General features: G+C 37.9%; 2 protein-coding genes across 11 annotated transcripts in view; both read right to left on the reverse strand.

The window, feature by feature from the left end:
- Nucleotides 1–2135, reverse strand: part of ubr3 (ubiquitin protein ligase E3 component n-recognin 3) — a 37465-nt gene extending 35330 nt beyond the window's left edge. For 3 of the 5 annotated variants that reach the window (XR_007140776.1, XM_047814795.1, XM_047814794.1), the window contains exon 1: nt 1532–2135. Coding sequence is in view for 4 of the 5 variants with exons in the window: in XM_047814795.1 (XP_047670751.1) it covers nt 1532–1962 (431 nt within the window). In the remaining variant the exon portion in view is untranslated. The remainder of the gene's footprint in view (nt 1–1531) is intronic. The other 2 variants (XM_027164392.2, XM_027164391.2) reach the window with 1 other exon arrangement.
- A 3726-nt stretch (nt 2136–5861) lies between these two features.
- Nucleotides 5862–25817, reverse strand: part of kalrna (kalirin RhoGEF kinase a) — a 149881-nt gene continuing 129925 nt past the window's right edge. For 5 of the 6 annotated variants that reach the window (XM_047814983.1, XM_047814985.1, XM_027164354.2 and 2 more), the window contains 25 exons: nt 24836–24973; nt 22806–22901; nt 22327–22442; nt 22172–22238; nt 21900–22003; nt 21107–21176; nt 20915–21001; nt 20720–20812; nt 20583–20633; nt 19604–19681; nt 18795–18980; nt 17106–17277; nt 16699–16913; nt 15741–15994; nt 14078–14213; nt 13626–13688; nt 12909–12936; nt 12561–12723; nt 11810–11931; nt 11538–11669; nt 10354–10518; nt 10194–10272; nt 9889–10089; nt 9352–9490; nt 5862–8108 (listed from right to left, as the gene is read on the reverse strand). In XM_047814983.1, coding sequence (XP_047670939.1) covers nt 7563–8108; nt 9352–9490; nt 9889–10089; nt 10194–10272; nt 10354–10518; nt 11538–11669; nt 11810–11931; nt 12561–12723; nt 12909–12936; nt 13626–13688; nt 14078–14213; nt 15741–15994; nt 16699–16913; nt 17106–17277; nt 18795–18980; nt 19604–19681; nt 20583–20633; nt 20720–20812; nt 20915–21001; nt 21107–21176; nt 21900–22003; nt 22172–22238; nt 22327–22442; nt 22806–22901; nt 24836–24973 — 3501 coding nt within the window. In that variant the 3' untranslated portion in view covers nt 5862–7562. The remainder of the gene's footprint in view (nt 8109–9351; nt 9491–9888; nt 10090–10193; nt 10273–10353; nt 10519–11537; nt 11670–11809; nt 11932–12560; nt 12724–12908; nt 12937–13625; nt 13689–14077; nt 14214–15740; nt 15995–16698; nt 16914–17105; nt 17278–18794; nt 18981–19603; nt 19682–20582; nt 20634–20719; nt 20813–20914; nt 21002–21106; nt 21177–21899; nt 22004–22171; nt 22239–22326; nt 22443–22805; nt 22902–24835; nt 24974–25817) is intronic. The other variant, XM_047814984.1, reaches the window with a different exon arrangement.

Here is a 25817-nt window from a genome sequence, read left to right on the forward strand (position 1 = left end):
TGCAGCTCAAAATCAGAGTGTTGATTATTTTTCCCCGTCATGTCGAATTAATTACATATTAGCTGTTTAAATTAAAATGACCTTGCATAGTACTGACAGACAACTGACATGATACCCAAATCATATCCATCCCAATGTCTGTCATTCCTTAAAGCTTAAAATCAATTTGACTGTTCTAAGGGCAGTAACAGTTCATAGAAGGCATTAAGGAAGGAGAGCTCTGGAGTGAAAACCAGGTCCATATCTAACAAGAATAATATATCCTGAGCAAGCTGAGAATAGAAGGGGAAGCGTGCAAGGCATTCACAGAAAAAAATTTTAATACATGACTAGAGCTTTGTATTAGGATAATTTGGAGAAGGTGACCGCTGCATATAAAATTTAAGTTTGGGGATTTTGAGGATAATGCAATCTTCTACCTGTCTGGATCAGAGCAGAGATCACGGACGTTAGCGTTAATATCCAGTCCGTTCCACTGATGAGAGGTTTGTATGCGTTTTTAAAAGGGAAACAACTAAATAAGCAGAATTTTGCTAATGTAAGGTTTTGTTAATATAATTTGCTTTCTTCAACGTGCATTAAAAATCACCAAACCAATAAGGGATCAATCAGAACGAAAACACTCAAATTACTAAAGCATCCTTGATATGATCCTTGACTATACTCTTTGGAATAATGAAAAAACTACTAGTTAAAAATTCAGGCTCTCTTTAAGAACTACTTATTATTAAAGAGAGCCTGAATTAAATAATACAATTATGGAGGTGTGTCTGTGCTCTACGTCTCGGACCATCACGAAGAAAGAAAGAAAGAAAGAAAGAAAGACTTATTCTGCTTAGGAGTAGAGATAAGTCTTTAATGTCTTGTTTACACTTTTCTATAGTATGCTTTGTAGAAATCCACCTCATTACAGTATATTTGTACATGAATAGAATAAGAAGCTCTGACGACATTAGCAATTAAATTAGTACCATAATTCACGATAAAACCACATCCTTTAATGTTTTTTTTTTTCAATCAAGAAAACCCATAGATAAAAAGACCACACACAGTAAAGCACTTAACTCCACAAAACGGGGCATTCAATGGGTCCACACTTTCAAATAAAACTGTTCTGTTTGTTTTTAAATATATTTGAATGCAAATAAATGTGAGGGGGAAAAGGCAATAACTGTCAGTGTGGTGCTCTGGGGTTAAAAATAAACCCCTGACACTCAGTAAGGCGTGCAGCTAAGCTAAGCTAAGCTACGCTAAACTAAGCTAAGCTAAGCTAAGCTAGCTGTGTTGCCGTGCTTAGAACCTGGATGTAGCACTACTACATAGCATTGCTATTCAAGTCAGCCTGTTATTCATTTTATTCCGCATTCCGGTGCTCATGACATGCATTCATTTGAGTACAATAATACAACCAAAAACAAGACAGACAGCTCACACTAATGGCTAGTGATGTTACCTCATCTAGCTAATGACTAAATATGGATAGCAGGACAAGCTAGCTTGTAGCTTGTAGCTATCAAGCAAATGAACTTACCCACTTTCTCGCATGACATTACTGTCTCCACAGTCGCAGGCCCCGCCAGCCTGACTCCTAAACATATTAAAATCATGGCCCGTGTGGTCGCCGTTGTTAAAGCACTCAGCACAGAGTGACATACAGGGCGAAATGCCACAGGTCCGACAGCGATATGCTACAAAATTAGCAGTCCAGACCAAGCCGCACAGCGTAGCGTTATCGTAGGAGCGGACGGTTTTGCAGAACTCCTCGAAACCGTCGCCTCCTGCCAGAAGATATTTACACCAGTCCAGGGCCTCGGTGTCTGCGGCCGGTTTCTCCGGATTGAGCACATTATTTAGCAGTTCCTGAAGTTGCCGGACCCCAGAGCTGTTGTCAGTCCGATTGAGGTCTGCCTTTAAGTGAGCAGCTGTAGCTTTCTTGTCCCGGCGTAGCAGCGACGCCGCCATCGTTCACTCAGAACTGTTCACAACAATTTATTTTGGTTGTCTTGTTGCTATGTTCACGGTTTTTCTCGCGATATCATGAGCGAGTTGCCCAACTGACAGCACAGACTCGTAGTAAATAAGAGAGGGTCGATCAGCTGGGCAAGTTTACATGCTGTCTGTGTTTCAACACAGAATCAGAAGCAGAAGCGTACAGAATCTTATTAACAAGAATACAAAGTGATACTGTGTTAGTGTTATTCAGTACACAGAGACAACATCAACACACGTGCAATAAAAATAAGATGAGAATTAAAAAGAAAATGGCATAAAATAGAATAGAATGAGATGCAGAGATGTACTACGAAGGGACTATTGCACATAATAGAACTATTGCACATTGTTCAGCGTAATTCGAGTGATTTAGTTGGGTCTGGATTTTTTTTCCCCATAATGAAAAGCTTTGATTTAGTCCCCCAGTAACCGTAGCCCAGATATGTGAAGAATACAACCGATTGTTTTGTCATTCACAGGGAGTGAGCAGTTAAATGACTAAATCACATCCTGACATGGATGTGAGGGATCCAGAGTGAGTTTTTTCTTTTCCTCACTCTGAATATATACAGTTCTTGAAGAATGGGCAGAGGAACACCAATAATCCTTTCAGCAATTTGAATCATTCTCTGTAGTCTTCTGATGTCTGATTTTGTAGCTGTGCCCAAACCAGACAGTTATCAATGAGCTCAGAACAGACTCGATGATGGCAGAGTAGAACCTGTTTCAGCAGCTCCTGAGGCAGGTTCAACCTCCTCAACTGGCTAAGCATCCTTTGTTGGGCCTTTTTTAAAATGGTGTTGATGTGAGTGTCCCACTTCAGGTCCTGGGAGATGGTAGAGCCCAGAAACTTGAATGCCTTCACTGCAGCCACAGTGGTGTCCATGATGGTGAGTGGGGGAGTGCAGAGGGGTTTCTCCTGAAATCCACTATCATCTCCACTATTTTGCATGTATTGAGCTCCAAATTGTTGTGACTGCACCAGGCAGCCAGCTCTTTAACATCCTGTCTGTACGAAGACTCACCTCTATCCTTGATGAGGCCGACGACTGTAGTGTTATCTGCAAAGTGCTGATGGAGCAGCTGTTTGACATGAATTTTCCTAGTCTCACTAGCTGCTGCCTATCTGTCAGAAAGCTGGTGATCCACTGACAGATGTTAAAGGCCGAACAACAAACAGGATCCTCACTTAAGTCCCTAATTTATTCAGGTGTTGCAGGATATAGTGCAGTCCCAAGTTTACTGCATCATCCACGGACCTGTTTGCTGGATAAGCAAACTGCAGGGGATCCAGTAAGGGTCCAGTGAAGTATTTCAGATAAGCCAGAACCAGAATTTCGAATGCCTTAATGATGACAGACGTCAGCGCCACAGTTCTGTAGTCGTTAAGTCCTGTTATTTTAGCTTTCTTTGGGACAGGGATGATGGTTGAACATTTGAAGCAGACAGGGACTTCACACAGCTCCAATGATCTGTTGAAGATCTGTGTGAAGATGGGGCCAGCTGGTCAGCACAGGTAAAACCTGCTCTGTTTCGTTGGTCCATCTCTTTACAGTCTTTACTACAGGTTTAACATATCTAAACTTTTGCCTGTGGGTTGGTATAAGATGAACCAGACAGTGATCAGAGAAACCCAAAGCTGCCCATATGGCTTGAGTGATATGCATTATTTATTGTGGTGTAACAATGGTCCAGAATATTACTGTCTCTTGTGGGATATGTAACGTGCTGTCTGTCTTTTGGCAGTTCACGTGACAGATTTGCTTTATTAAAGTCCCCAATAATTATTATAACAGAGACCGGTTTTATGTTTTTCTGTCGCTGTAATCTGATCAGAAAGTTTTTGGCTGTATGCCTGGAATATAAACACTCACAAGAATAAACGAGTGGAACTCTAGCGGCGAGTAGGACGGCTTGCAGTTAATGAAGTGCGCTTCTAGATCTGGACAGCACATTTACAACACTGTTCTATCTGTACACCACCTTTCATTGATGTAGAACCAGGTACCGCCGCCCGTGAGTTCCCCTTTGCTTGAGTCACGATGCGCTCTGAACAGCTGGCGCGCGGTCTGGCTCGGCGTCGTTCCGACAGGTATCCTTGGACCACAGAGCAGCAGAGTCTGAAAAAACCATTTTTTGCCCGCAAAAGGAGCATAAGGAGTCCGTACGTTTTGTTGGGTAGAGAGCCGAGATTCGCCAGATGGATGCTGGGCAGCGTCGTGCGTAATCCGCGCTGTCTAATCTTCACTATAGCGCACCAGGTCTCTTCCCCAGTCTGCGCGTCCTGGAGCGTTTAATCAGCGCCGCTGCTCCGCCAAACACAACGTTCAGCAGAACGTCCAAATAATCAAAAACCGGTAGGAGATTTTGTGTTGTGTTCTGCAGAATATTCAGCAGTTCATCCTTGGTAAAACTGGTAGTATTTGATAATAAAAAATAAATAAATAAAAAAAACACACAAAAAAACAGGAAAAAGTAACAAAAACACTAAAACAACTGGCGAGCGAAGCACCGTGGCTGCCATGTGCGTTGCCACCACCGCCACCACCATCATCATCATCATCATGATCATTATTTATTTATACAGTTACTGACCATGCTGCAAAAAAGACAATGGGAACAATGAGATTTCCTCGTCGTATCAATAAAGTATATATATTTATTGTTCTATCTAAAACATATGAGTAATTGCAACCACAGATAAATCACAGCTCTCACAGCTGTGGCCCAGGATCAATTTTTGGCCAGGGAACCAGCCTCTGGGGCACCACAGTACTCCCACTGGCAAAGCTTGCACCAGGAAGGACATACAGCATACAGCCTGTGCCAAATCAAATACAAGAACCAATGATCCAAATGTGTCAAAAAAATAAACGCTGTTACTACTTTATCCTGGCCAATGCAGTGGTGGATGTGCAGAGGAAATACACCCTGGATAAGACACAAGTCTATTACAAGACACCACATTCACACATTCACACCCAGGGGAAATGTAGAGTCACTAATCCACCTATTGGCATGTTTTTGAAGAGCAGGATGAAACCAGAGAAAACCCACAAGGGCATAGGGAGAACATGTGAAACTTAAAACGTGCAGTAAGCGAGGCTCAGGACTTAACTTGACTTGACTTTATTGTAAGTTGGTTATTGGGGTCATCATTGAAGTGATTCTCATGATCAACTGTTCCTATGTGATTACTTTTTTGACATCTTGTTTTTTTCCCAAATGCTAAAGTCACAGTCCATGGGAAAGGGATACAAAAGCAATTTATAAAACATCAAATATACCACGAATCATTAACAAGAATAGAAAATGAGACACAAAGTGCACCAAGAATAAAACATCCCCACAAAACGGACAAGATAACAGGAAGACTAGCATCAGAGAGACTGCCAAGAAACCTACTGAATAACTGCAGCAACTGATTACTCCCTGCATATGACAAATCAATCTGTTGTATTCTTCACATACCTGAGCTATGGTTACTGAGTGACTAAATCAAAGTTTTTCTTTATGGGGAAAAAAAATTCCAGACCCAACTAAATCACTCCAAGCCAAATGATAAAAAAAACAAGACCTTCATACCCATGATGAAGCACGATTTTGGTAGCATCATAGAGTAGAAAAATGAAGAGGTTGGTAGGTGCTTAGCTAAAAATGTTGAGGGCTATATTACAGGCAAAAGGAAATAAAGTAATAGTTAAGGCTTGTGTACACCAAGAGTCAACCAAGTTAAATCTTGTGAGGTAACATGAGCACCAAGCACAAGCACAAGCTGGCCTTCACCCTCCCTTAGCCCAAGAAAAAAGCACACAGGAAACAATTTATTAAACAAGCAGTTTATTAAACATCCAGTAACAAACAGCCCATCAGATTAAACATTTTTATTTTTCTATGTAAATTGTATACTTCGAGTTCTGTACAACAATTCTAACATGACTAAAAGAACAAAAACAGATTATCGTAGTTTTCAGAACACTGTACTCTCAAAGTAAATCTTGGAGGCAAAAGCCTTAGAAACATCAAAGCAAGCACTATGATATACCAGTATTACAGCCTGCTGTAGGTGAAACATTGAAGCATCATTCCACACAGAATGTAGTTTACTGTGAATGAAAGAGAAGAGAATCGTAAAGAGAGTAAGACTCTGAGCCTACACTAGAAGAGTCCGTCCTTATTCACCAGTAGTCATCTGTTCATGTCATGCTGTTATGTAGCTCCATTTCCAACTGTGATGCTTTTCTCCCAAGGTAACTGAAAGTGATATGTAATTACAAAATAATGTACACCTGCTTATTTGCTTCTTAAGGATTCTAATCATTTGCCCCATTCAGGAATTGGCAGTCGAAGACAAAACTCTCAACACTTAAGATTTTCAACAAGATATGAATAGGATTAAGGATGTCTTTGGTGGAACTTTTGAAAATGTTCAGCATGTGAAAATATCAATCTGAAGAAACTATTCAATTATACTGTCCAATGATTACTTTTTTTTCTATATTTATGATTTGATATTTTAGAATATTTTGAGGTTTGTGTGTTTTTCCTTCTCAATTAGCTGCTGTGAAGATTTAAAAAGTAGCTACTTAGGACAGAATTGTTGTCTTGTCAGTTCTGGGCAGTGATTAGACTTTACATAACATTAAATAATAATGCAAATATTGATAATATACAAATAATGATAATTAAAAAAAAAAGTACAACACAAAACATTTGAAAACATTCTCTTGACTTAAACAGACATGGTAAAAATTGAATAAATACGTTTAAGGCTTCGAGTTTGATCAATTCAACCAAATCATATAATCACTTCCAGATTTTAGATTTTGATATTTAGCAGGAATCATTTTGAAAATATTAAGAGGCACACCACTTTCTGTCCAAAGGCATAATAAAAAGGCATCAAAGATATTCCCCCTTAGTTATGAAAGATTTAACATTGACCTAATGATGATCTACATATCTTAAAACTGATTGTGTTATGGTATTTTTTTAACCATTATGTAACGGTCATGCTGAAAATTCTACCATTTTAAATACTATATACTCCCATTATTCTCATATTGAATTTGTAAAAATATCTGTTGCCTATATCTACATACAATCTTTTTCTAGAAAACAATGCTAAATACTTCTTCAATTACAGCAGTGTTCAGCTGCATTCTATATTACTGTACATTCAAACATTGACCTAGGTTTCATCGCTTGTTTAAAATTCACTAGCATTCAGGATTGTAAACCCACAGTGATCTCAGTTTAAGCCGAGTTCTTTATTTGCTGGACTGTTTAATTGAGAAGTACACCAGGAATGCCTTTATTAAATTTCATCCACAAGATGTCAGCTTTTAGCTAATAAGAGCATACAGAGGTTTTCTAGGAATCTGTGTCGTATTTTAGCGTTATGGTGGTCTCATGATGTGATTGGCCAAAATGGTGAATCCCTCTTAGACAGGCATGAGAGGTCTGTATAGAGTAAAATAGATTCTGTTCTACATAGTTATAGTTATCCTAAACTAATCAACACATAACCCTCTCTTCCAGTGTGTATTTGTCTGAGAAAGCACACTCTCTCATATGGTGTGTCCCATAGTGGTAGTTACCAGACCTTTAATATTAGTGACAGGTCTGACATCATGCAGCTGCTTGCGTCTGTCAATAAAAGCAGCCAATCTGGCAGTATCCAGCGGAGTTTTGGAATAATCTCCACTGTGAGCGCTAACCCACGGGTGCTGCATACATGACGTGGAGCTCGGTCTTTTCCTGGTGTCCTGATTTAGAGTTGAGACGATGAAATCCTTCGCTGCATGACTCACACCACAGAAATACTCATCTGGGAAGCAGAAGTCCAGTTTGCAGATATTAACACAAGTCTCTTCCAGACTTTCATCCAAAAACGGCGAGACTCCGCTCAGCATGACGTAGGCCAGCACGCCGACACTCCACACGTCTGTAGAGAAAGACACCGGTGTGCCCTGGATCAGCTCCGGAGCAGCAAACTCAGGGTTTCCCAGCAGAAGGTGCACATACCTGTGCCCTGATATCTGCACAGCATCACCAAAGTCGATCAGCTTCACACACGGTACCGGCATGTGGAGGTTGACCATTAGGTTTTCAGGCTGTAAAAAAAGAGAAGAGTTTATTAGTGAATTAACAAAAGAGAGAACAGAGAATTAATACATACTAATTAAAAAGGACACTTGTTGAGCTTTTACGCAGTTATTTATATGCAGATTACACAATTATGTAGTAGTAGTAGTAGTAGTAGTAGTAAAGTAATTCTAATAAAATCAGATTTATTCTTTGTGTTGACTCCATTTCTAAAAATGTCATGAAGATATCAGTCACATAAACAAAAAAAAGTGCAGAGACAAAATTTCTGCATCTAAAACTAGCTGGTGTGTCGCTCACAAAAATTCTACTGTATAAAACTAATATGTACATTCTTTCATTTTAAGACGACTGTAACTTACACAGCTGAGTTTTGGAGTAATCTTTATAACAAGCCAAGACCTTTTTTTCCCCTTCATTAAATTGCATGTTTAAAATGTAAGATCTGGAGTTTTGAACAAAATGTTTGTTGTGTTGATGAGTGCATACACATCAAGTACTCCAGTCCTCCACCTTCACTGCAATGTTACGGCTGCAAATCTATTCAACTCCTTGTACCCTGTGTTAGCTCTGAGCCGGGAAAAAGCTTCATCAACTTGGACCAACCTACAGTAACACTTTAAATTTCCTGTGCCCCCTTTAGTGGTAGAATTTAATTGTAAACAACTTTGAGAATTGCCATGTTGGGAATTTTTTGTAGGGATATTTGTACATTACTATGCATGTACAGTACATTTATGTCATTTTCAGGTAGCGTTTAATATTTGCTCTTTAATTTAACTCAGCAATTTAACTAAAAACTTTAAACTCTTATGTGTCTTTAATTTTGTTTGTGTCTTTTGCTGCCATCTCGGCCAGGACGCACTTGTGAAAGAGATTTAATCTCAATGAGTGTTATCCTGGTTAAATAAAAGTCACTGACATTGACGATGATCTTGAGACAAAACGAGATTAGTTAAGGTGCTCTCTTATTTATTACTCCACGAGCAAAACCTATTTCTACTGAACAAACCTGGCTTTCTGTCAGAAGAGAAATACCCAAAGGTGTCATAAAGACTGTGGCTGTTCTGACTGGTTTAGATTAACCAGCTAGACTGAAAGACAACTCTTGGCAGCACTACAGTGCAACGTTGCATCTACATGTTCCTTGTCTCAAATATCTCATTTATGCTTAACTACAGAAAAATAGTGAAGAATTCAAATCAGGTCTTGGTGTCATTCTAATGTCATGTTGCCTTTTATTTTGTTCACCTTCAGGTCCAAATGAACCACTTTGCAGGTGTGCAGATGCTTTAAGGCTTCCACTGTGTCTTTAATAAAGAATGCAACCTTCTCCTCCATCAGCTCATCATGGGCCACCAAGTAATCCAGCAAGCGCCCACCTTCCAGCCTGGACAAGAGCAAGAAAGACAAAAATATAGTTAAGTCTATAGTATAAAATATATCCCATTACAATCTGAAAGTAATACTTTCAAAAAAGTAATGGTAAAAATACCAATACAAGAATGCTGATATTATAATGATAGCTACAGTCACTATAAATCCTCATGATGATGATGATGTGTGTGTGTGTGTGTGTGTGTGTGTGTGCTCCAGTTTCACAACTTGTTCTGTAATAGATTCATGATCTGCTAATGTGAAAATGTCCATGTGTGACAAACATCGAGATTCCTAACAAATAAAGCTGACTCCTGTCACAAAGACAAATGCAAATATTATTATACAATACCAAGCCCACCCTAAAGATCTTGTTCTATTATATGTGAATAGAAATCATGGCAGACTTACAGCTCCAAGACCAGTATGTAAGCGGTGGGTGACTCATAAGTGTCGGTCAGAGCGACCAGCTGAGGATGCTGCACATGTTTGAGGAGGTCTGCTTCATGAGCCACCTGTTCTTTCTTCTGCATCTTCTTGTTGACAAACTTGACTGCTACCTCCTTCTTCATGGCCTTGTGCAGGCATTTCCTTACCACAGAGAAGCGTCCCCTGCAAAGCAAACAAGACAAGAGTGAATGAGTGAAAATGAATGGTGGTGGTGTTAAAGAATGGATTTATCAAGCAGATACTTATAAATCATCATGATTATTTACCTTCCAATTTCACAGATTTCTGTAAATGCTGATTCAAAGTTGTCTTTCCACTGAATTCCAGTTCCATCATATGTTGAAACTTAAGACAAAATATTATTATTGGAAACCTTGAAAGTAGTGTGCCTGAAAAACATGTGAGAAATGTGTGTGCTGCACTAACCACAGCTGGGAAGAGTGACCATGTTGGAGGGTTCACTAGGGGGACTGATGCCCCAGGGGTTGCTAGCTCTAACTCTGAACTGGTAATGTCCACCTGGGATCAGATCCTCGATCTTCACACACACATCAGCTGTAGAGCGCACTGACTGCTGCCACACCAGGGAGTCTGCAGATTACCATGCATAAGCTTTTGCACACATATATGGTCCCTAAAAAAATACTAGCAATTTATTCTGAGCTTTCCAAATTTAGATTAAAAAATTGTTCCTTTGTTAAAATTGAAGCCCTTATCACTCAACAGTTTTGTCAGAACAGCAGGTAAAGCAATGCGATGTAGAATTAGGTTTTTAATAATGACATATTTTACCATCAGATCTGTGCTGTTGTTCTTGTAGTCTTGTATTTCAAGAGTCTCTTGATAAACAGTTTTGGTTGAGCCTCAGTTTCCTCTACATTTGCGGTTTAGCAAGGTGGATGTAATAATCTTATATTGCCACTAGGGTGCGCTCGTAACTCGTTAACGTCAAATCATGCAAGATAAGCATATAGTAAAATAAAAACACTTCTGAAATACAAACTTAAATGATGTATTTTGTTCTCAAGAACAAATTTTATATAAATATTTTCTCCTCTCTTTTTGACAAATAGGAGGTTCAGGTTTGGATGGGAATTTGTGGGAAGAAAATGTGAAAAGGGGGTGCAAAAAAAATAAATCTCTCTCTCCCTCTATATATTTATAATAATTAATATATTATTATTTTTGTCAGAACAAAAAACATTAAAATTTTATCTGCTCAAAAAAGTATAAGTTGTATAAGAGTAAGAGTTGCATATTTAGACCTAGCCAACCATATTTTATGTTTATACATTAATAAGTCGGCTACTGCAGTAATACGTTTTAGGAAATGTAACGGTCATTACTAATAATCTCAACAAGCAGTTAGGCCAAAATCACTGAAGTCAGAATTTTTTAGGATCAGTTTTATAAAATAAAAATCATTTATTAATAATAATATAATTAAAAAGGTTTTACAAAGTGTAAAAAAAAAACAGTAAGTTCTAAAATGCTTGGTTCAGTCCCCTCATAAGATAATAATTCTATTAGTATTTAGTAATTCTTATGAGCTCTGTGTGTACCCATATGCACACCAAAATTTGAAAAACATACAGAAGTGCAGACATTACCCTCTTGTCTGTACTCCACAGTGTAACTGGTTATGGCACAGTTTCCCAGGCTAGCAGGCGGAAGCCAGTGCACCATCACTGCTGTACTGCTTGCCTCCTGGGCTACGGGTCGAGCGGGGGCTGCTGGGACGCCTTCACATGAGCAAAAACACAGAAAACATCAATTACACAATGATTTGTACCCCTGCCCCCTCAATCCTTTATTAACAAGCACAAAAGACAAAAATTGTAAAGGACTCTCTTTTGCTGGACATTTCCCTTTTCCACATTACCTTGTACTTTAATCGAGGCGGAGGATGAAGCTGTGCCGTGGTCATTAATGGCAGTGCAGGTGTAGATGCCGGTGTCCTGGGGCATCAGATTACAGATCTTTAACAGAATGTCACCTGATTCCCTGGAGGAAAAATCATACAATAGATTCAAAACATTAAAGACAAAATCATTTCTAGTCAACAAATTACAAATGTGTTTAGATCAACACAACATAGGACATATGCTGAATGCAAAAGTACACAATACTTATAAGTATTGCATAAGTATATAAGAAAATGTCAACCATTATATGTTACCGCTTTAATTAGCACAATAATTAGTTTAAAAAAAGAAGAAAGAATCCACAGTGCTCTTTATTGAACCATTATTGTATATGGTCCCATAAGTCCAGCAGTGCAGGGTTAATGTATTTTTCTATTTGACAAGACCATGATGAGTCATGTTATAGCAGAAATGCATCTAAATCGAAGAGAACATATTAAGTATACTCTGAAATTAAAAGCTTTATTTTTTCAGTTTTTTTATTTTTATTTTCTCATGTTTTGCCGTAATTATGACACCATTTATAATACAGTAATTATGAAAAAGTAGTAAAAGTAAAATTATTTATATAGACACAAGTATAAGTAAAATTACATTATATATGTAATAAAAAATAAATAAATTATATATATATATTTATCACTTGTATATATACACATATAGTAAAGTTATACAGGATTTGTGGAGCATTTACTCTGCTGTATTTACCGGATGTTGATGGTAAAGCGGTTGTTGTTCACAACTAGACTCTGATCTGGACCCTTCAGTGTGATAGTGGGCTTTGGCCGACCACAAACTTTACAACACAACACAACAGTTTCTCCCAGTGCACAAGTCACATCCGCCAGAGGGATCAGAAACTCAGGAGCAACTTCCCAACACATAAAAAAGAGGAGGTATAACATGAATGAGTACACACATTCTCAAAGCTGACTATTTCAGAAAGTACTGCATATTTTAAACACACAACCTGAACATATGCTTCCAGAAGCATATTAATTTCAACGAAATATTCGTACAAGGTATATACAGTCACAGAGTTCAAGCACACCTTACCTTCTTGAATGAAACTGGGATTCAACAACTGTGAAGTACAAAAACAAAGGTCAAGATGCTGTAATAATTGACCCATGAAAATCTCCACAAAGTGAGAGTGAACAATCACACAGTAAAACTGTTCAAGGTGAGAGAAACAGTAGGAGCAACACACATCTGTGAACCAGTGTAATCTGTTCATGTGGAGTTTACACACATCACACCACACCATAGCGTTTGTGTGTGTGTGTGTGTGTGTGTGTGTGTGTGTGGTCACAAGGCTGACATTGTCTACTATATATACAGTAATAAAACATGTTTCATAAGTAAATTTAACACATTTTAAAGCTGGAATCTGATTACAAACTTCAATTACGCTTTTGCTAGTTGGTTATTAAGCTTATTGTTAAAGACAGTGTTAGATAAACTGGCTCCAATCTGTAAACATATATATTATAGGCAGAATCCCCCAGTTTTGGGGAGAATTCATCCCCAGAGACATCTGATGGCTTTTTCCCAGCACACCACACACCTAATCCACGATACTCCAAGTGCTTTGATAATAAAGGACTCAAATTATCAATACATAGTGTGCTTATGTCTTACTCTTTTGTGGTCATGCTGTAATAAATGGAGGTTTTTAATTCTCGTACTTTTTCATATATAAAACAGTATTATTCTCTCCTAATAATACAACACAAGCTAAATCTAGGGCAGCATGCACGGTGATGGCTCTACCTCCATGCTAGTTTTGGGGTCTAGTTCGTCCTCACATTCTGATTCCTCGGAGCTGTGAGACTCCTGTCATACAGGTTGGAGAGAGAGAGAAAGCGATGTTAGAAAGCTCAGCATTGTTTCTCACTGGATATACTGCCTATAGTTAATTGAAAATGCTGGAGAACCTTTCTTTCTCTGGTGATTAGTATTTTTTTTATGAATAAACCTGAGTTTGTTTGTTGGTTGTATCAAAATACTAGACCTGTGTAAAGAACAAGTAAAGAAAGTACACATGCCACATAAATCCAAATATTTTTTTTTTTTAGAATAACACCATTTAAAGTGCTAACTCTTGGTAGAGACTAAACTCATACCATTTTATGTGCAAGTGACTGCCATGCATGAATCCTTTCAGGGATTCAGGCAGTGCTGCACCGAGTAGCAAAGCAGCACAAACACACCGTCCTACTCACTTTTACAGTGACCTTGCTGCTGAGAATCTCCTTAGGTTTACGGAGTCCATTCTCAAGCTTTGAGTCAACTTTTCCCGCACCACTGTCCTTCTCAGCACGCTTACGGGCACGGAGCGTGTTCCAAGAAAGAGACTTCCTGTTATATTGAAACATGACCCAGTCAAAGCTTAAGTTTATTACGATAAAGAGATAGGGGAAAGGTAAAATATGAATTCTATTACAACAAACAGAAGGAACAGAAGGAATGACAAACACAGTATATATAAAAATATGTGTGTGTGTGTGTATATATATATATATATTATATATATATATATATATATATATATATTTATTTACTGTACACACACACACACACACACACACACACACACACACACACACACACACACACACACACACACACACACACACATACAGTATATATACACATTTGTGTATTATGTAGTAACTTAAGTTACTAAATCAACACTAAAACTCGTTTTCTTACACCATGGTGGATAGACAGTTTGTGAAGAAGCAGCATATTCCTCATAAACCCATGCAAAAACAATTCACTGTGGCCAAGATGCTCGTCAGACAAAAGTGAGGCCAAATGCTGCATCGCACACAAACATGAACTGTCAAGGACTAGTGTGGTTAGTACAAACACAAAATTAAGTAAACTACACACTACAGGATTAAATAATAAAAAACTAAAATGAATAAATTAAAAATAAAAAGTACATAAGTCCTATTTTGACCTAATATATGGGAATATATGGGTTCTTAATTGACTAAATATTGAAGAGAGATTACTTTTGCACCTTAAGAGCAGTATTGAATGTATACAGACTTTTCAGCAGTATGAAGTGAATACGGTTAATGTTATTCATTCACTACAAAAAGCAAAATCATCTTAGTTCATGCTCATGTCAAATTTTTATTTTACATATTTAAAATAATACAGTTAAAACTATTCTTGAACTACAATGCTGAACATTGTGACTATCATAGTATTGCACCAACCTGACTTTTTTTTTTTTTAATATGGTTTCTCTTAAATAGTGCAAAAGACTTTTTTACAGGAATGTACTGAAAAGAGTAAACAACAAAAAGTATTTACAGTAAATAACCAACAGATTTGATTAAGGACAAAAAAAAAAGAAATAAAATTGAACTCAACATTTGAAAAAAAAAATTGATTAAAATAACAATCTTTACAAAATTGCCATAGACAATAACAGAAATATTCTCCATCAGGAGAAATTATTCAAAGTCCATCAGATAGCCTATTTTTTAATCTTTAAAACATATAAAACACACACAGCAAAAAACAAACAAACAAAAACAAAAAAAGAAAGAAACAAACAAAAATGTAGTGTTAGAAACAGAAATAAGAGTCCAGACGTGTCAGTTTCCACACTGATGTAAGATTCCTTGAACCTCTTCAGTCTAAACCAAAGAAAGGAGTCTGTGTAGTTCATTCAGTAAATCAGTTTTTACATGATCACCAAAAAATAAAAATAAAAACAAGAAGAAACTTAAACATCTCTCCATGGCAAAAAGGGTCCAACACATCCAGGTTAGTTCCAACAAAAAGGGAGGGGTTTTGAAACACAGGGAGTGGAGTCTTGGTTTAATCATCCAATCAGAGATCCAGTTAGTGTTGATTGCCACTTACTTGATGCTGGAATGAGCAGCAGTGTCTATGAGGGTTTTAGGGGGCGGGCCGAGGACATTGCCAGGCACCCAGCCCTCAGCAGCGGGGGATTGGCTGTTGGCAGGCCGGTACACCAGGAACATGTTCTGCTGATTGGTGGCCAGCACCTGTACCATCTCACCATGTGTGACGCAAATCTCATTCTCCTTCAGTGCACTATAGTCCTGAGTCACCATCATGGAGGAGGACATGCCATTACAGCCAAGTCCATCATGCTAGTGTGAGAATGAGAGAGTGAGCCAAACAGAGCAGAGCAGAGAGAGAGAGAGAGAGAGAGAGAGAGAGAGAGAGAGAGAGAGAGAGAGAGAGAGCAGAAGATGATAGTGTGATACAGTGATATTGTAGAGACAGAAAACAAAGATGAAAAAGCAAGAACGCCAGAAAGATGAAGCACAGATATAGAGACCAGAGAAATGAGAAAAATAGCAAAGAATATAAGATAGCAGAGTATAAGTGAAAGAGATACAGGGCATATTGAAAAAAAAAATAAAGCGAGAGAGCGAGAGAGAGATAAGCACATACAAAATGCACTATGAAATATCTTGATGTATATTTGTATTATGGCAGACCATAATTTTAAATCTCTTGAATAATTATATTTACATACTATAGTACAGATATCTACTAAAATTCAACTAGTCTAAGCAGTAGCTCTTGTTTGGAGTAGATATAGACTCACAAATCAGTATTTATCATCATAAAACATCAAACACTGCCCCAGACCCCCTGTGGAGCTTCAGCAGACTGGGCCAGTAAACAGCTAATAATATCCTATTTATGAAGCAACACAGCTCTCAGTTCTGCTTGAGTCAGTCACATTAACCAAGCTGCTGATGTTTAATTACCAATAACAAGTATATCTATGAAGAGCTTGTCATTCAAAATGTGTGAGCAAATTTGTGAGGAAATCCATATTCACCTTGGATCCTTCATATCTGTCAGAGTGCTTGTGGGGCTCGAAGCAGGCGTTGCCGTTGGAGGTAGGGAGTTTCACTGGGGTGGAGCTGCGTCCTGAAAGGGCAGATTTTTCCGAGCTGATTGAAACGGTGGAGCTGGGTCTGCTGCTTCCCGAGTTCCGTGTGAGTGAGTGAGAGCTGCCCTTCTCCTTTTGATACTCAATAGGAGACTGAAGAGCTGTGGACAATAAATTAAACAGCATTCTAACATGTAGAGAGATAAAAGCAGAAGATACAAATAAATCACTATAATCCATAAATAATGACCAGAAAGTGCTTTCCCCAGCAACACGCCAGACAATTCCAAGTAAATGGTCCTGTAATGTCAGGCTGTTAAATCAAAGCAATTGATGTGTGAGAGCATCTTCACCTGACAGGAAGTTGCTCTGAGCATCCAGGAGTTCAGTGATGTGCTGCACCCAGACCTGCTTAATGTCTGTGTTTGCTGCCTGCAGGGTGAACCGCTCAGATGAGCCACGGCATGACAGCACAAATTTACAAGGGTCGTTATCCGCATGTTCCTCCAGACCCAGATAGCTAACCTAGGAGACACACACACACACTATTACTACTGTATTAAGCAAATTAGTTTCCATATCCGCAATAAATCTTCCCACTACAAGTTCAGAAAAGTTGCACTACAAAGTTCTAAGCTAACGGATTCTCCTTAAAATCTATTCGCAAAAAGACTGATATGCAGAAGCAAAGAAGACTTTTAGCAAAGGAAACTACAGTAATTACCATATTGCTATGAAAGTCAAAATATTTAATCAGTCAGTGTAATCAGTGTGCGGTTCATTCCGACAGATACTGTCATCATAAAATAACATGAGAGTCTTATACTTCCGACATGAACAAAAGAGATAACTAGGTCAGTTAACTGTCAGCCTACATGAAATAACAAAAGAATTAAAAGACAACTTTGAACCTGAATTACATTTACATGAATAACAAGACTATTGATTTGAACACCTTTTTTGAATTTAAAGGCTAGACAGCAGAACAAGAGTCAAGAAGGTTTTATTGTCATTTCAACCATACTGTATGAAATGAGACAACGTTTCTCCAGGATCACGGTGCTACATAAAACAAAGACAGGGCTAGGGACTTTGTAAGTATTCCTAGCCACATAAAGTGTGACTGTGCAACCAGGTGCAAACAGTGCAAGACAAGACAGACAAAACTGTGGAGGACAATACAAACAAGACAGACAAGACAGTGTAGGACAAGACACACAAGACAGTGCAGACAAAGGATTACAAGACAATACACAAAATACAAAAAAAAAAGTACACAAAAGACAGTAAACAAAAAACAGCGCCGACCGTCCAGTGTCAATACTGTGAGAAAGGAGAAAGCAAGCTAAAGAAATTGGCAGACAGTACAATAGGTGTGGTGTGGAGAAGGTGTTTAATGTATTATACATAACATCGGATTGGATCAGTGATCTATTCCAGATCCATCTGTGCTACACACTGTAGAATTTCAGCGGATTATTACTTCAGTGTTCACACACAAAATGGGGCCATGTAAGCAAAACGATTCATCTCTTTGTTAGCAGGTTTTATTTACATTTCGCCATTGCTCTACTGTATATTCATCTGTCTTTGTGAGTTCTGCCTCATCCTGTGCAGTCCTTCCATTGGTGGACTTTTAGACAAGCATCATAGCTGAGATCACACACACACACTGAAATACAAAAATGTCTGACGCTGCATTCCTAGGATCTAAAATCATGACCAAAGGGTTTGTTTTTTTTAAATGGTGTGTAGTTTTCACCTGTAACAACATCACTAGCTAATAATGGTGTAATATAAAAATGAGTGAGATTTTTCCTGATGTTGATTTCTTATATTTTTCAGCCCTCAATAACTTCATTTTAGCAGTAAAATCAGGAAAAAACCCCAAACAAACTAGAGTGTACTATTTACTACTTCTAATGAGTTAACAGTGTCTCCTGCTTGTCTGTTATAAACTTTATGCTTTAAAGTGTTTTGTGAACATTGCCACCGAATCAATAATGAATCAGTGTAAAAACACTACATTCTTTGCCGTTTACCTTGATACTCTTTTTGAACTGATAACCAGGTGTTGAAGAACCTTTACGCAGAAGTTCACTGAAGATGACGATCTGCTCGAAGAGAAACACTCTGCGCTCTTTGCTGCGAGACAGAACACCCGAGTCCTGCTCAGTCACAAAGAAGGTCTCCTGCTGTAAGAGTTTACCCTGACTCGTCAGCTTTCCCTAAAACACACAAGCGCACATACACACAATGTTATTAAGTTGTACCTTTTTTTAGTAGGAATCCTTTAGTGTGGTTTTGCTATTTTTATACAATAGTGTACATAGATGTCGTGTAAGAACACATGCTTCATACTGAATAAATGTTGATTGTGAGTGTGTGTGAATGTGCCAGTCTGTCATCACATGGCTATTACACTGAAACTGTGTGTCAGCACTGCTCTATAAACAACCTTTCTCACATGCTTTTTTCCCTTTACATTCATCTCTCTCTCTCTCTCTGTGTGTGTTACATAATGGACAAAACCATCTGTCAAAAGGTCAAAGGTCACTATGAGATATAATCTATATATAATTCTGTCTGCTGTGGAGACAATGCCCTTATTGCTTTTTTCCAAAGCTGAAACCAAATGACACAAACAGTGCTCCCAGTAAAAAGCAGCGCCTGTCTACTTTCACATTTCACAGCTAATAATATGAAATATGATCCAGATGACACAGCAGATGAGAGTTTTTCCTTGTGACACACAGACAGAATGCAACTGAGCAACAGCATGATAGCAGTCATTTACATGTGCTGCAAAAAAAAAAGGGCCAGCAGAATGGTGAGATGGTGATGTATGTACCTCAAAACCTTGTAGTCTGCCAAGGTTCATCATGTCATTGCAGAGTTTAGGGACCTGGGACATCAGATCAACAGCTTTCTATAAAAAAGAGGATTGAAAAACAGGTGATTACTGCTTGAATTCTGCTTGAAGTCCATATTCAAGAATGAAAGAGACTTGATGTTAATCAATGTAACAGACACAATGCATCCCATTAGAATTTCTTATTTCAATTACACATCTTTTTAAAAAAAAAAACTATTTAGCATTTTACATTTTATGTGGAACTTCTGCAAGACAAGTTAGAGCATGCTATAAACTGCCATTTAATTGCCAGCCTTTTTTTTAAATCTCTCCAAGTTTATAAAAAAAAACAAACAACTTAGATTATATAAAGTGACCACGATGTTCTCTGTCCAGAAAAAATCCTTTGATGGAAAACCTTGACTTTTACAAAGGATTTACAGAGATGTTTATAAAATAGTTGTAATGAGTCTGTCTGTGTTTTCCTTTGTTTCTGTCTGCTGTCATTCCCTGCTGTTATTTGTTGGCCCCGCCCACTTATTTGTTACCATGGACATTAATTGCACTCAATCTTTCCTCCAGGTGTGTTGTCTTTGTCTCTGATCGTCTTTGCTTTGTCATTGGTTCCTGTCACCTATATATTCTCTGCTTGTCCACTTCCCTGGTGTTAGTCGTTGTTGGTGTAGTAGGTTGTCTTTTTATGTCTCTGTTCCTGTGCCGCTCAGTGTTCTGCCCTGTTTTTGGGTGCTTATCTGTTTCTTGTTTTGGTTTATTAAAAAGTCAAACTGCGTTTGGATCCTCACTCGCCTTTGTCTGTCATGACAATAGTAAAGTTTTTAAACCCATTTTTAATAAGCTTGATATTATACGGAGTGCTGTGTGTGAGCACAGAAACAATCATACAGCCCTCAGTCAGTACACCAATCAGATTCAAGAATTCAATGGCACAGTGTTATAAATCGCAAAAACATCTCACCTCGATATCCTGACAGTCCATCCCTGCCTTAGTACTGTATTTCAGAAAGTCCTAAAGTATAAAGACATTGTGTTTAAGCCATGCTTTCTGAATTAGTATTAAACTCCCCAAGCTTATTCAAAATCTCAGAACTTTACCTTTAACAACAGCTGATATTTTGTAATTCGCTGAATGGGCTTGATGAGAAAATCACTGATACTCAGTCTGGAGTTCACTTCTTGTTGAAGCGCCTGAATATTACGAACAATAAGAAAATGCAACATTTGGATTGTGCATGTTGTTTTTAATCATTTGTCATAGCTAAAAGTAAGAAAGAAAGAAACGCAGCTTACTTCAAAGTACGAGTCATATTCAGCCACGATGAATTCTGACTTGGGTTTGTTCTGGCAGTAAACAACATACATGTGCAGCCTTCGCTCCTGTGTACAAACGCACAGAAGTCAGACTCACTTTCCCATGCCAACACATTCAGAGAGCAAAAACACAACGAGATCATTAGGAAGTGCTCTGTGAGCCTCACATACATGTTTAATAAAGAGCTCCGGTAGTTTTTCATGGTCATCGAGACATTTTTCCAGTTCCCCCACAAAGAAGCTGTGAAAATAAACCAAATAAATTTCACTAGTAAATCCATTAGATTTAGGTTTAATGTGACATGAGAGTTTACATGGTAGACAGAAAATAAAAAGATTAAAAGGTGAAAGCACCAACAATAAAGTAGTCATTACTATAATATTTAAACTGGAAGCACAAACGTGTTATAGGGGATATTTTTTGCATAATAGAAAACATAGGAGACATATGCTTAGTTTTTAAACACGTCTCTGTGTGTGTGTGTGTGTGTGTGTGTGTGTGTGTGTGTGTGTGTGTGTGTGTGTGTGTGTGTGTGTGAGCGCGAGCGAGAGAGACTGGTATCTATTATTATTATGGTATCTAGGTATCCATTAAAAAAGCCTTTGACACAAGAACATCATATTGAAATCATTCTCATGGTTGGATCAGGAAGCTGTCTCCAGGTTGTAATGGACATGTGATTAAGAGTTCATGATGAGTGAGAGAGAAGATTGTAGAGGATAATTTACAAATAAATTTATATGTTTTAAAGAAAATTAATCTTACATTTCAAATTAAATTTTTTTAATGTTTATTTTCCTGTGTATATACAGTATACACTTTTGGGCCAACCTACATAAATAGTAATAAATATTATTATACATATAATATAACTATATATATTGCACTGTGTATATCATACATTAAGCACAAAGAGATTAAAACAGAATAAAAAATAAACAAAGAACAAGTAGACACACTCACTCTCTGTGCCAGTCATAGATTTGGTGAATATTTCCAAAGACAATTTTGTCCTTTCCTTTCATGTCTTCAGGGACTCCTTTCTCTTCTATCTTCTTCATGAATCCCTGTTAATGAAATGGCCCATTATAAACCAGTCAGAGCAAGCAGTCGATTGGCATATACTGTATTCGGCAATGATCGGTTATTGATTATAATCTTATCTTTCATTCATGCAAAAAACCTTTGATTACAACCAATTATTTCAGGGTTGCTTGTCTGTTACGTTTCCTCACCTCTACTACGATTCCTAAATCTTTGACATAATCCTTCTCTGTCTGTATCAGCTCATTCAGGACAAACCTAGAACAGCAAGCAATTCATGTTAGGCTGCATAAACATGTTAGGATGCTTGTTACATTTAAAGAGCAAGGAGAACACCGTGTCTCACATGCGTCCGCGTAGCGCTTTGGCCTTCTGCTCGAGCTCGGGATTCCTCGGCTGGGCCGGGCTCTGCTCTACTGGGTTTACTGAGCTGAAACCGGTGTATGTGCCTCCTTCAAGAGTCTACAACATCAGAACACACAAAGCACAACAGGCTCAGCTCTTATACAAAATACAACATTAACCACCTGGGAGAATGGAGACACAGAAACGCCTGATTGGTGAACACGTTTCCGATCTAACGTGATGATGAATGCTTATTATAAAACAAAAAGGAAATCCATGCTTAAAATAAACGCTATGGGATAAAATTCTCAGCAAGCGAATGGAACACACACGGCACAAACACAAAGAATGCCGGAAAAACACCAGGAAAGAAAACAAAGAGAAAAAGAGACAATGAAGCTAGAAATCGTGAATGAACATAAAGTGTCAGCTTTTTGCGCTTAACAGTCTACACACAGTCTACACACACCGCAGACTTACCATCTTAGTTTTCACAAGTTTCTCTATAGCACTGACTAGCTCTGCGGCACTCGGGACCTCGGTGGATCCCTGCCGCGATGCAAGCAAAGCAGAGGACTGCGAATCAGCAGCAAACGAGTTAAGATGCATTAGTGAGGAAGCGGGAAGGGAGATAAAGGAAAGAACAGAGAGGGGCATAAAGAGAAAAGGATATTAGTGACCTACAAGTGCTGACCTCAGTATTATAAGGTTCTATTTGGGTTTTTGGTCAAAAAAATCAAACCTGAGGATATTTTATTCTCCTGTGATTTTGTTGTTCCTTAATTCCTGTGGTAAACTGACACAATTCTATCTCCACACTCACTAGTAAACTTATTTCTATAAGGGTCTGTCGGCCAGACCTTCATCATCCAGGATGAACGCTGGATAAGCCACAAATGATGAGTTATCCTGTTTTCAACATCCATGTTCTATTTACGTGGATCCTAATTGAATGCAGCAAGAGAGAAGAAAAAGTTCTACTTTTCACTGTAGCTGTTTTACAAAACAGATCTGCTACAATTATTAGTTTCACACAGTAAATCTTCTTGCAGCTAATATTATGGCTGATATCAGATAAGATAACCTTAGCGTTAAATATCACTAACATTAGCTAACATTCATGCAACAGAACCGTCTCAGTTTAGCCAGAGCCTGAACGTCAGCTAGCAGACGTGTAAGAAATGTTTGTGTGGTGCACAATAGTGTATTACTGCATGTATTCTAAATTGACATGATATCTTCTCTTGGGACAACCAGTTTAAATTAAAAATAATAATAATAATAATTAAAATAAAAAAAAAAAAAAAAAAATCTTGTATAAAAGTTCCTTACAATAAAATAAACTAAGAAAAAATCTGCAACTGTTTTTCTCTTTTACATAATACCTTTCATTTAATGAGAATATGAGTAATGCTTAATCAGGAAACATTGCCAGATGGATCCTTATTAAACACAACACTTATGCTCTTAAGGAATAATAATGTTCTGTCTGTGTATGGGCAAAATCTTTCAGGGTTTAATTTACTTTCAGGAAATTTGATAATGAATTTTAAATGTAAATCTGAAAGAGTATTTGTAAATGCATTTCAGTACAGAGTTTGCTAGCGGGAATGCCCAAGTTTTGATGCCGCATATCCTCAATATGGCTCTTCCCCCAAATAGAACCTTGTAGTACTAAAGTCTTGAAGTTCCCTCACCAAAAGATTCTTAAAGAAGCACACTTAGGAAGTAGGAGGAAAGAAATCATTAAGAGCAGTTTGTGAGTCATAATACTACTGTACATGATGTTCCAGTGTGTTGCTCACTGTACATAAACAGTGGCAGACTAATGCCGGACAATACCAGTATCAGATTATACGTTTATACACAAACAGGCAGGACAAAAAAAAATATTCTTCCAGTAAATTCCTCCTCAAACAGGGCAGACCACAAATCCTAGGGTGTGTTTATGTTTCACAACTTTGTGAAGTAATACTTTAATCTGAATGGGCGCAAACAATGTAGACCGTCTTGGTGGTTAAGGGAGTGTAAGCTAGGGTGTGATCTTATAGCATTTCAACATTACAGAAGAAAACATTGTATTTGTGTGTGTGTGTGTGTGTGTGTGTGTGTGTGTGTGTGTGTGTGTGTGTGTGTGTGTGTGTGTGCGCGCGCTGTAAGTAAAATCAAGTACTATACTTCCAACGAAAAAGTATAGACTGAGATTAGCTGTGCGTGTCATTAAAGAAATAAATCTGAGTCATTTTTGTGGGTGTGTGTGTCAGAGTTTCAGTTATAAGGGAGACCTCTTTATGAACTGATACTGTGTGACATTTATGAATTAATAAGTACTGTATGTGTTTATGAATCCCTGTCATCTATGACCTATCAGTGCTGAATGTTACTAATCACCCATGATGTACCTCCTCACTTAAAACTACAGCCTCAATACCAATATCATATACCTATGACATCTAGTCTGTTAAGAGTGTAAACCCTGTGTGTGTGTGTGTGTGTGTGTGTGTGTGTACCTTCTCTTCCTGAGTGGAGGGGTCTTTGATGATCTCCATGGGTGGAGGGAGTGGAGTATGAGAGTCATCCTCCGGTTCCTCCTCTCCTCCACTCTGCATTCCTGATGACTTAGAGAGCGCTCCATCTTTCCTTATCCTCTGCAAGACAGGAATGTGAAATATGTTAAAACGATACTTATTGAAACATGAGCAGCTTTCTTTAACCGTGTAAACCTTTCCTTCCATTTGGATTTTAATGCTTGCAAGATTTTCACTGTAAATAAGAAGGTGTTCTTAATGACCCACACTCATATGTTGTGGTATTCAGTTTCAGAGCGGACACAATAAATTCCCCAAATGTTCAGAGTTTTTCTTCTACGTTTTGTTTTGGCAGCGCTATAATTTACTGATATGTTGCAGACATTGTAAAGCCAGTGTGACACATTCGCCAGATCAGGTTGCTAAATTCACTTCCTCATTAATTCTCTTCGTTCGTTAAGGAGGTTTTGCTGCTACAAAGCTTGTTATTAGAACAATAATCAACAGAGCGAGTGCATCACCGTTTATAAATGTTACACCCATAAACACATTTCTATAATCTCTTTGAATAATACTGATCTTTAAAAATTTGCCCTTTATTGTCTTTTTTTTTGTTTGGTTGTTTTTAATGAAATCACATGTTTAAGTATGAATTTTTCGCAGTCACATCAGATTATTAGTGTTAATAAATAATAAAATAAATATTTTGGACATTTACAGAACAAAAGTGCAACAGTACCACCAATGTCCATACGAAAAAGACAATAAAGAAATAAACAAGCAACAATGGGGCTGATTTCTTTCTAGCCCAGACTGTAGATTTCAGACTTTCAGTGACAGGAATTTTTAAATAAAACACAATTTTTGTGTTGACAAAGCAAAAACACAATTTTTCTTTCACCTTTGCCTTTGAGTAGACAGACTGAATTATCCAATCAGGTTGTATTTGTGTTTCATTGATTGT

Source organism: Tachysurus fulvidraco, chromosome 6 (assembly GCF_022655615.1).
Source record: "Tachysurus fulvidraco isolate hzauxx_2018 chromosome 6, HZAU_PFXX_2.0, whole genome shotgun sequence".
Classification (NCBI taxonomy): domain Eukaryota; kingdom Metazoa; phylum Chordata; class Actinopteri; order Siluriformes; family Bagridae; genus Tachysurus; species Tachysurus fulvidraco.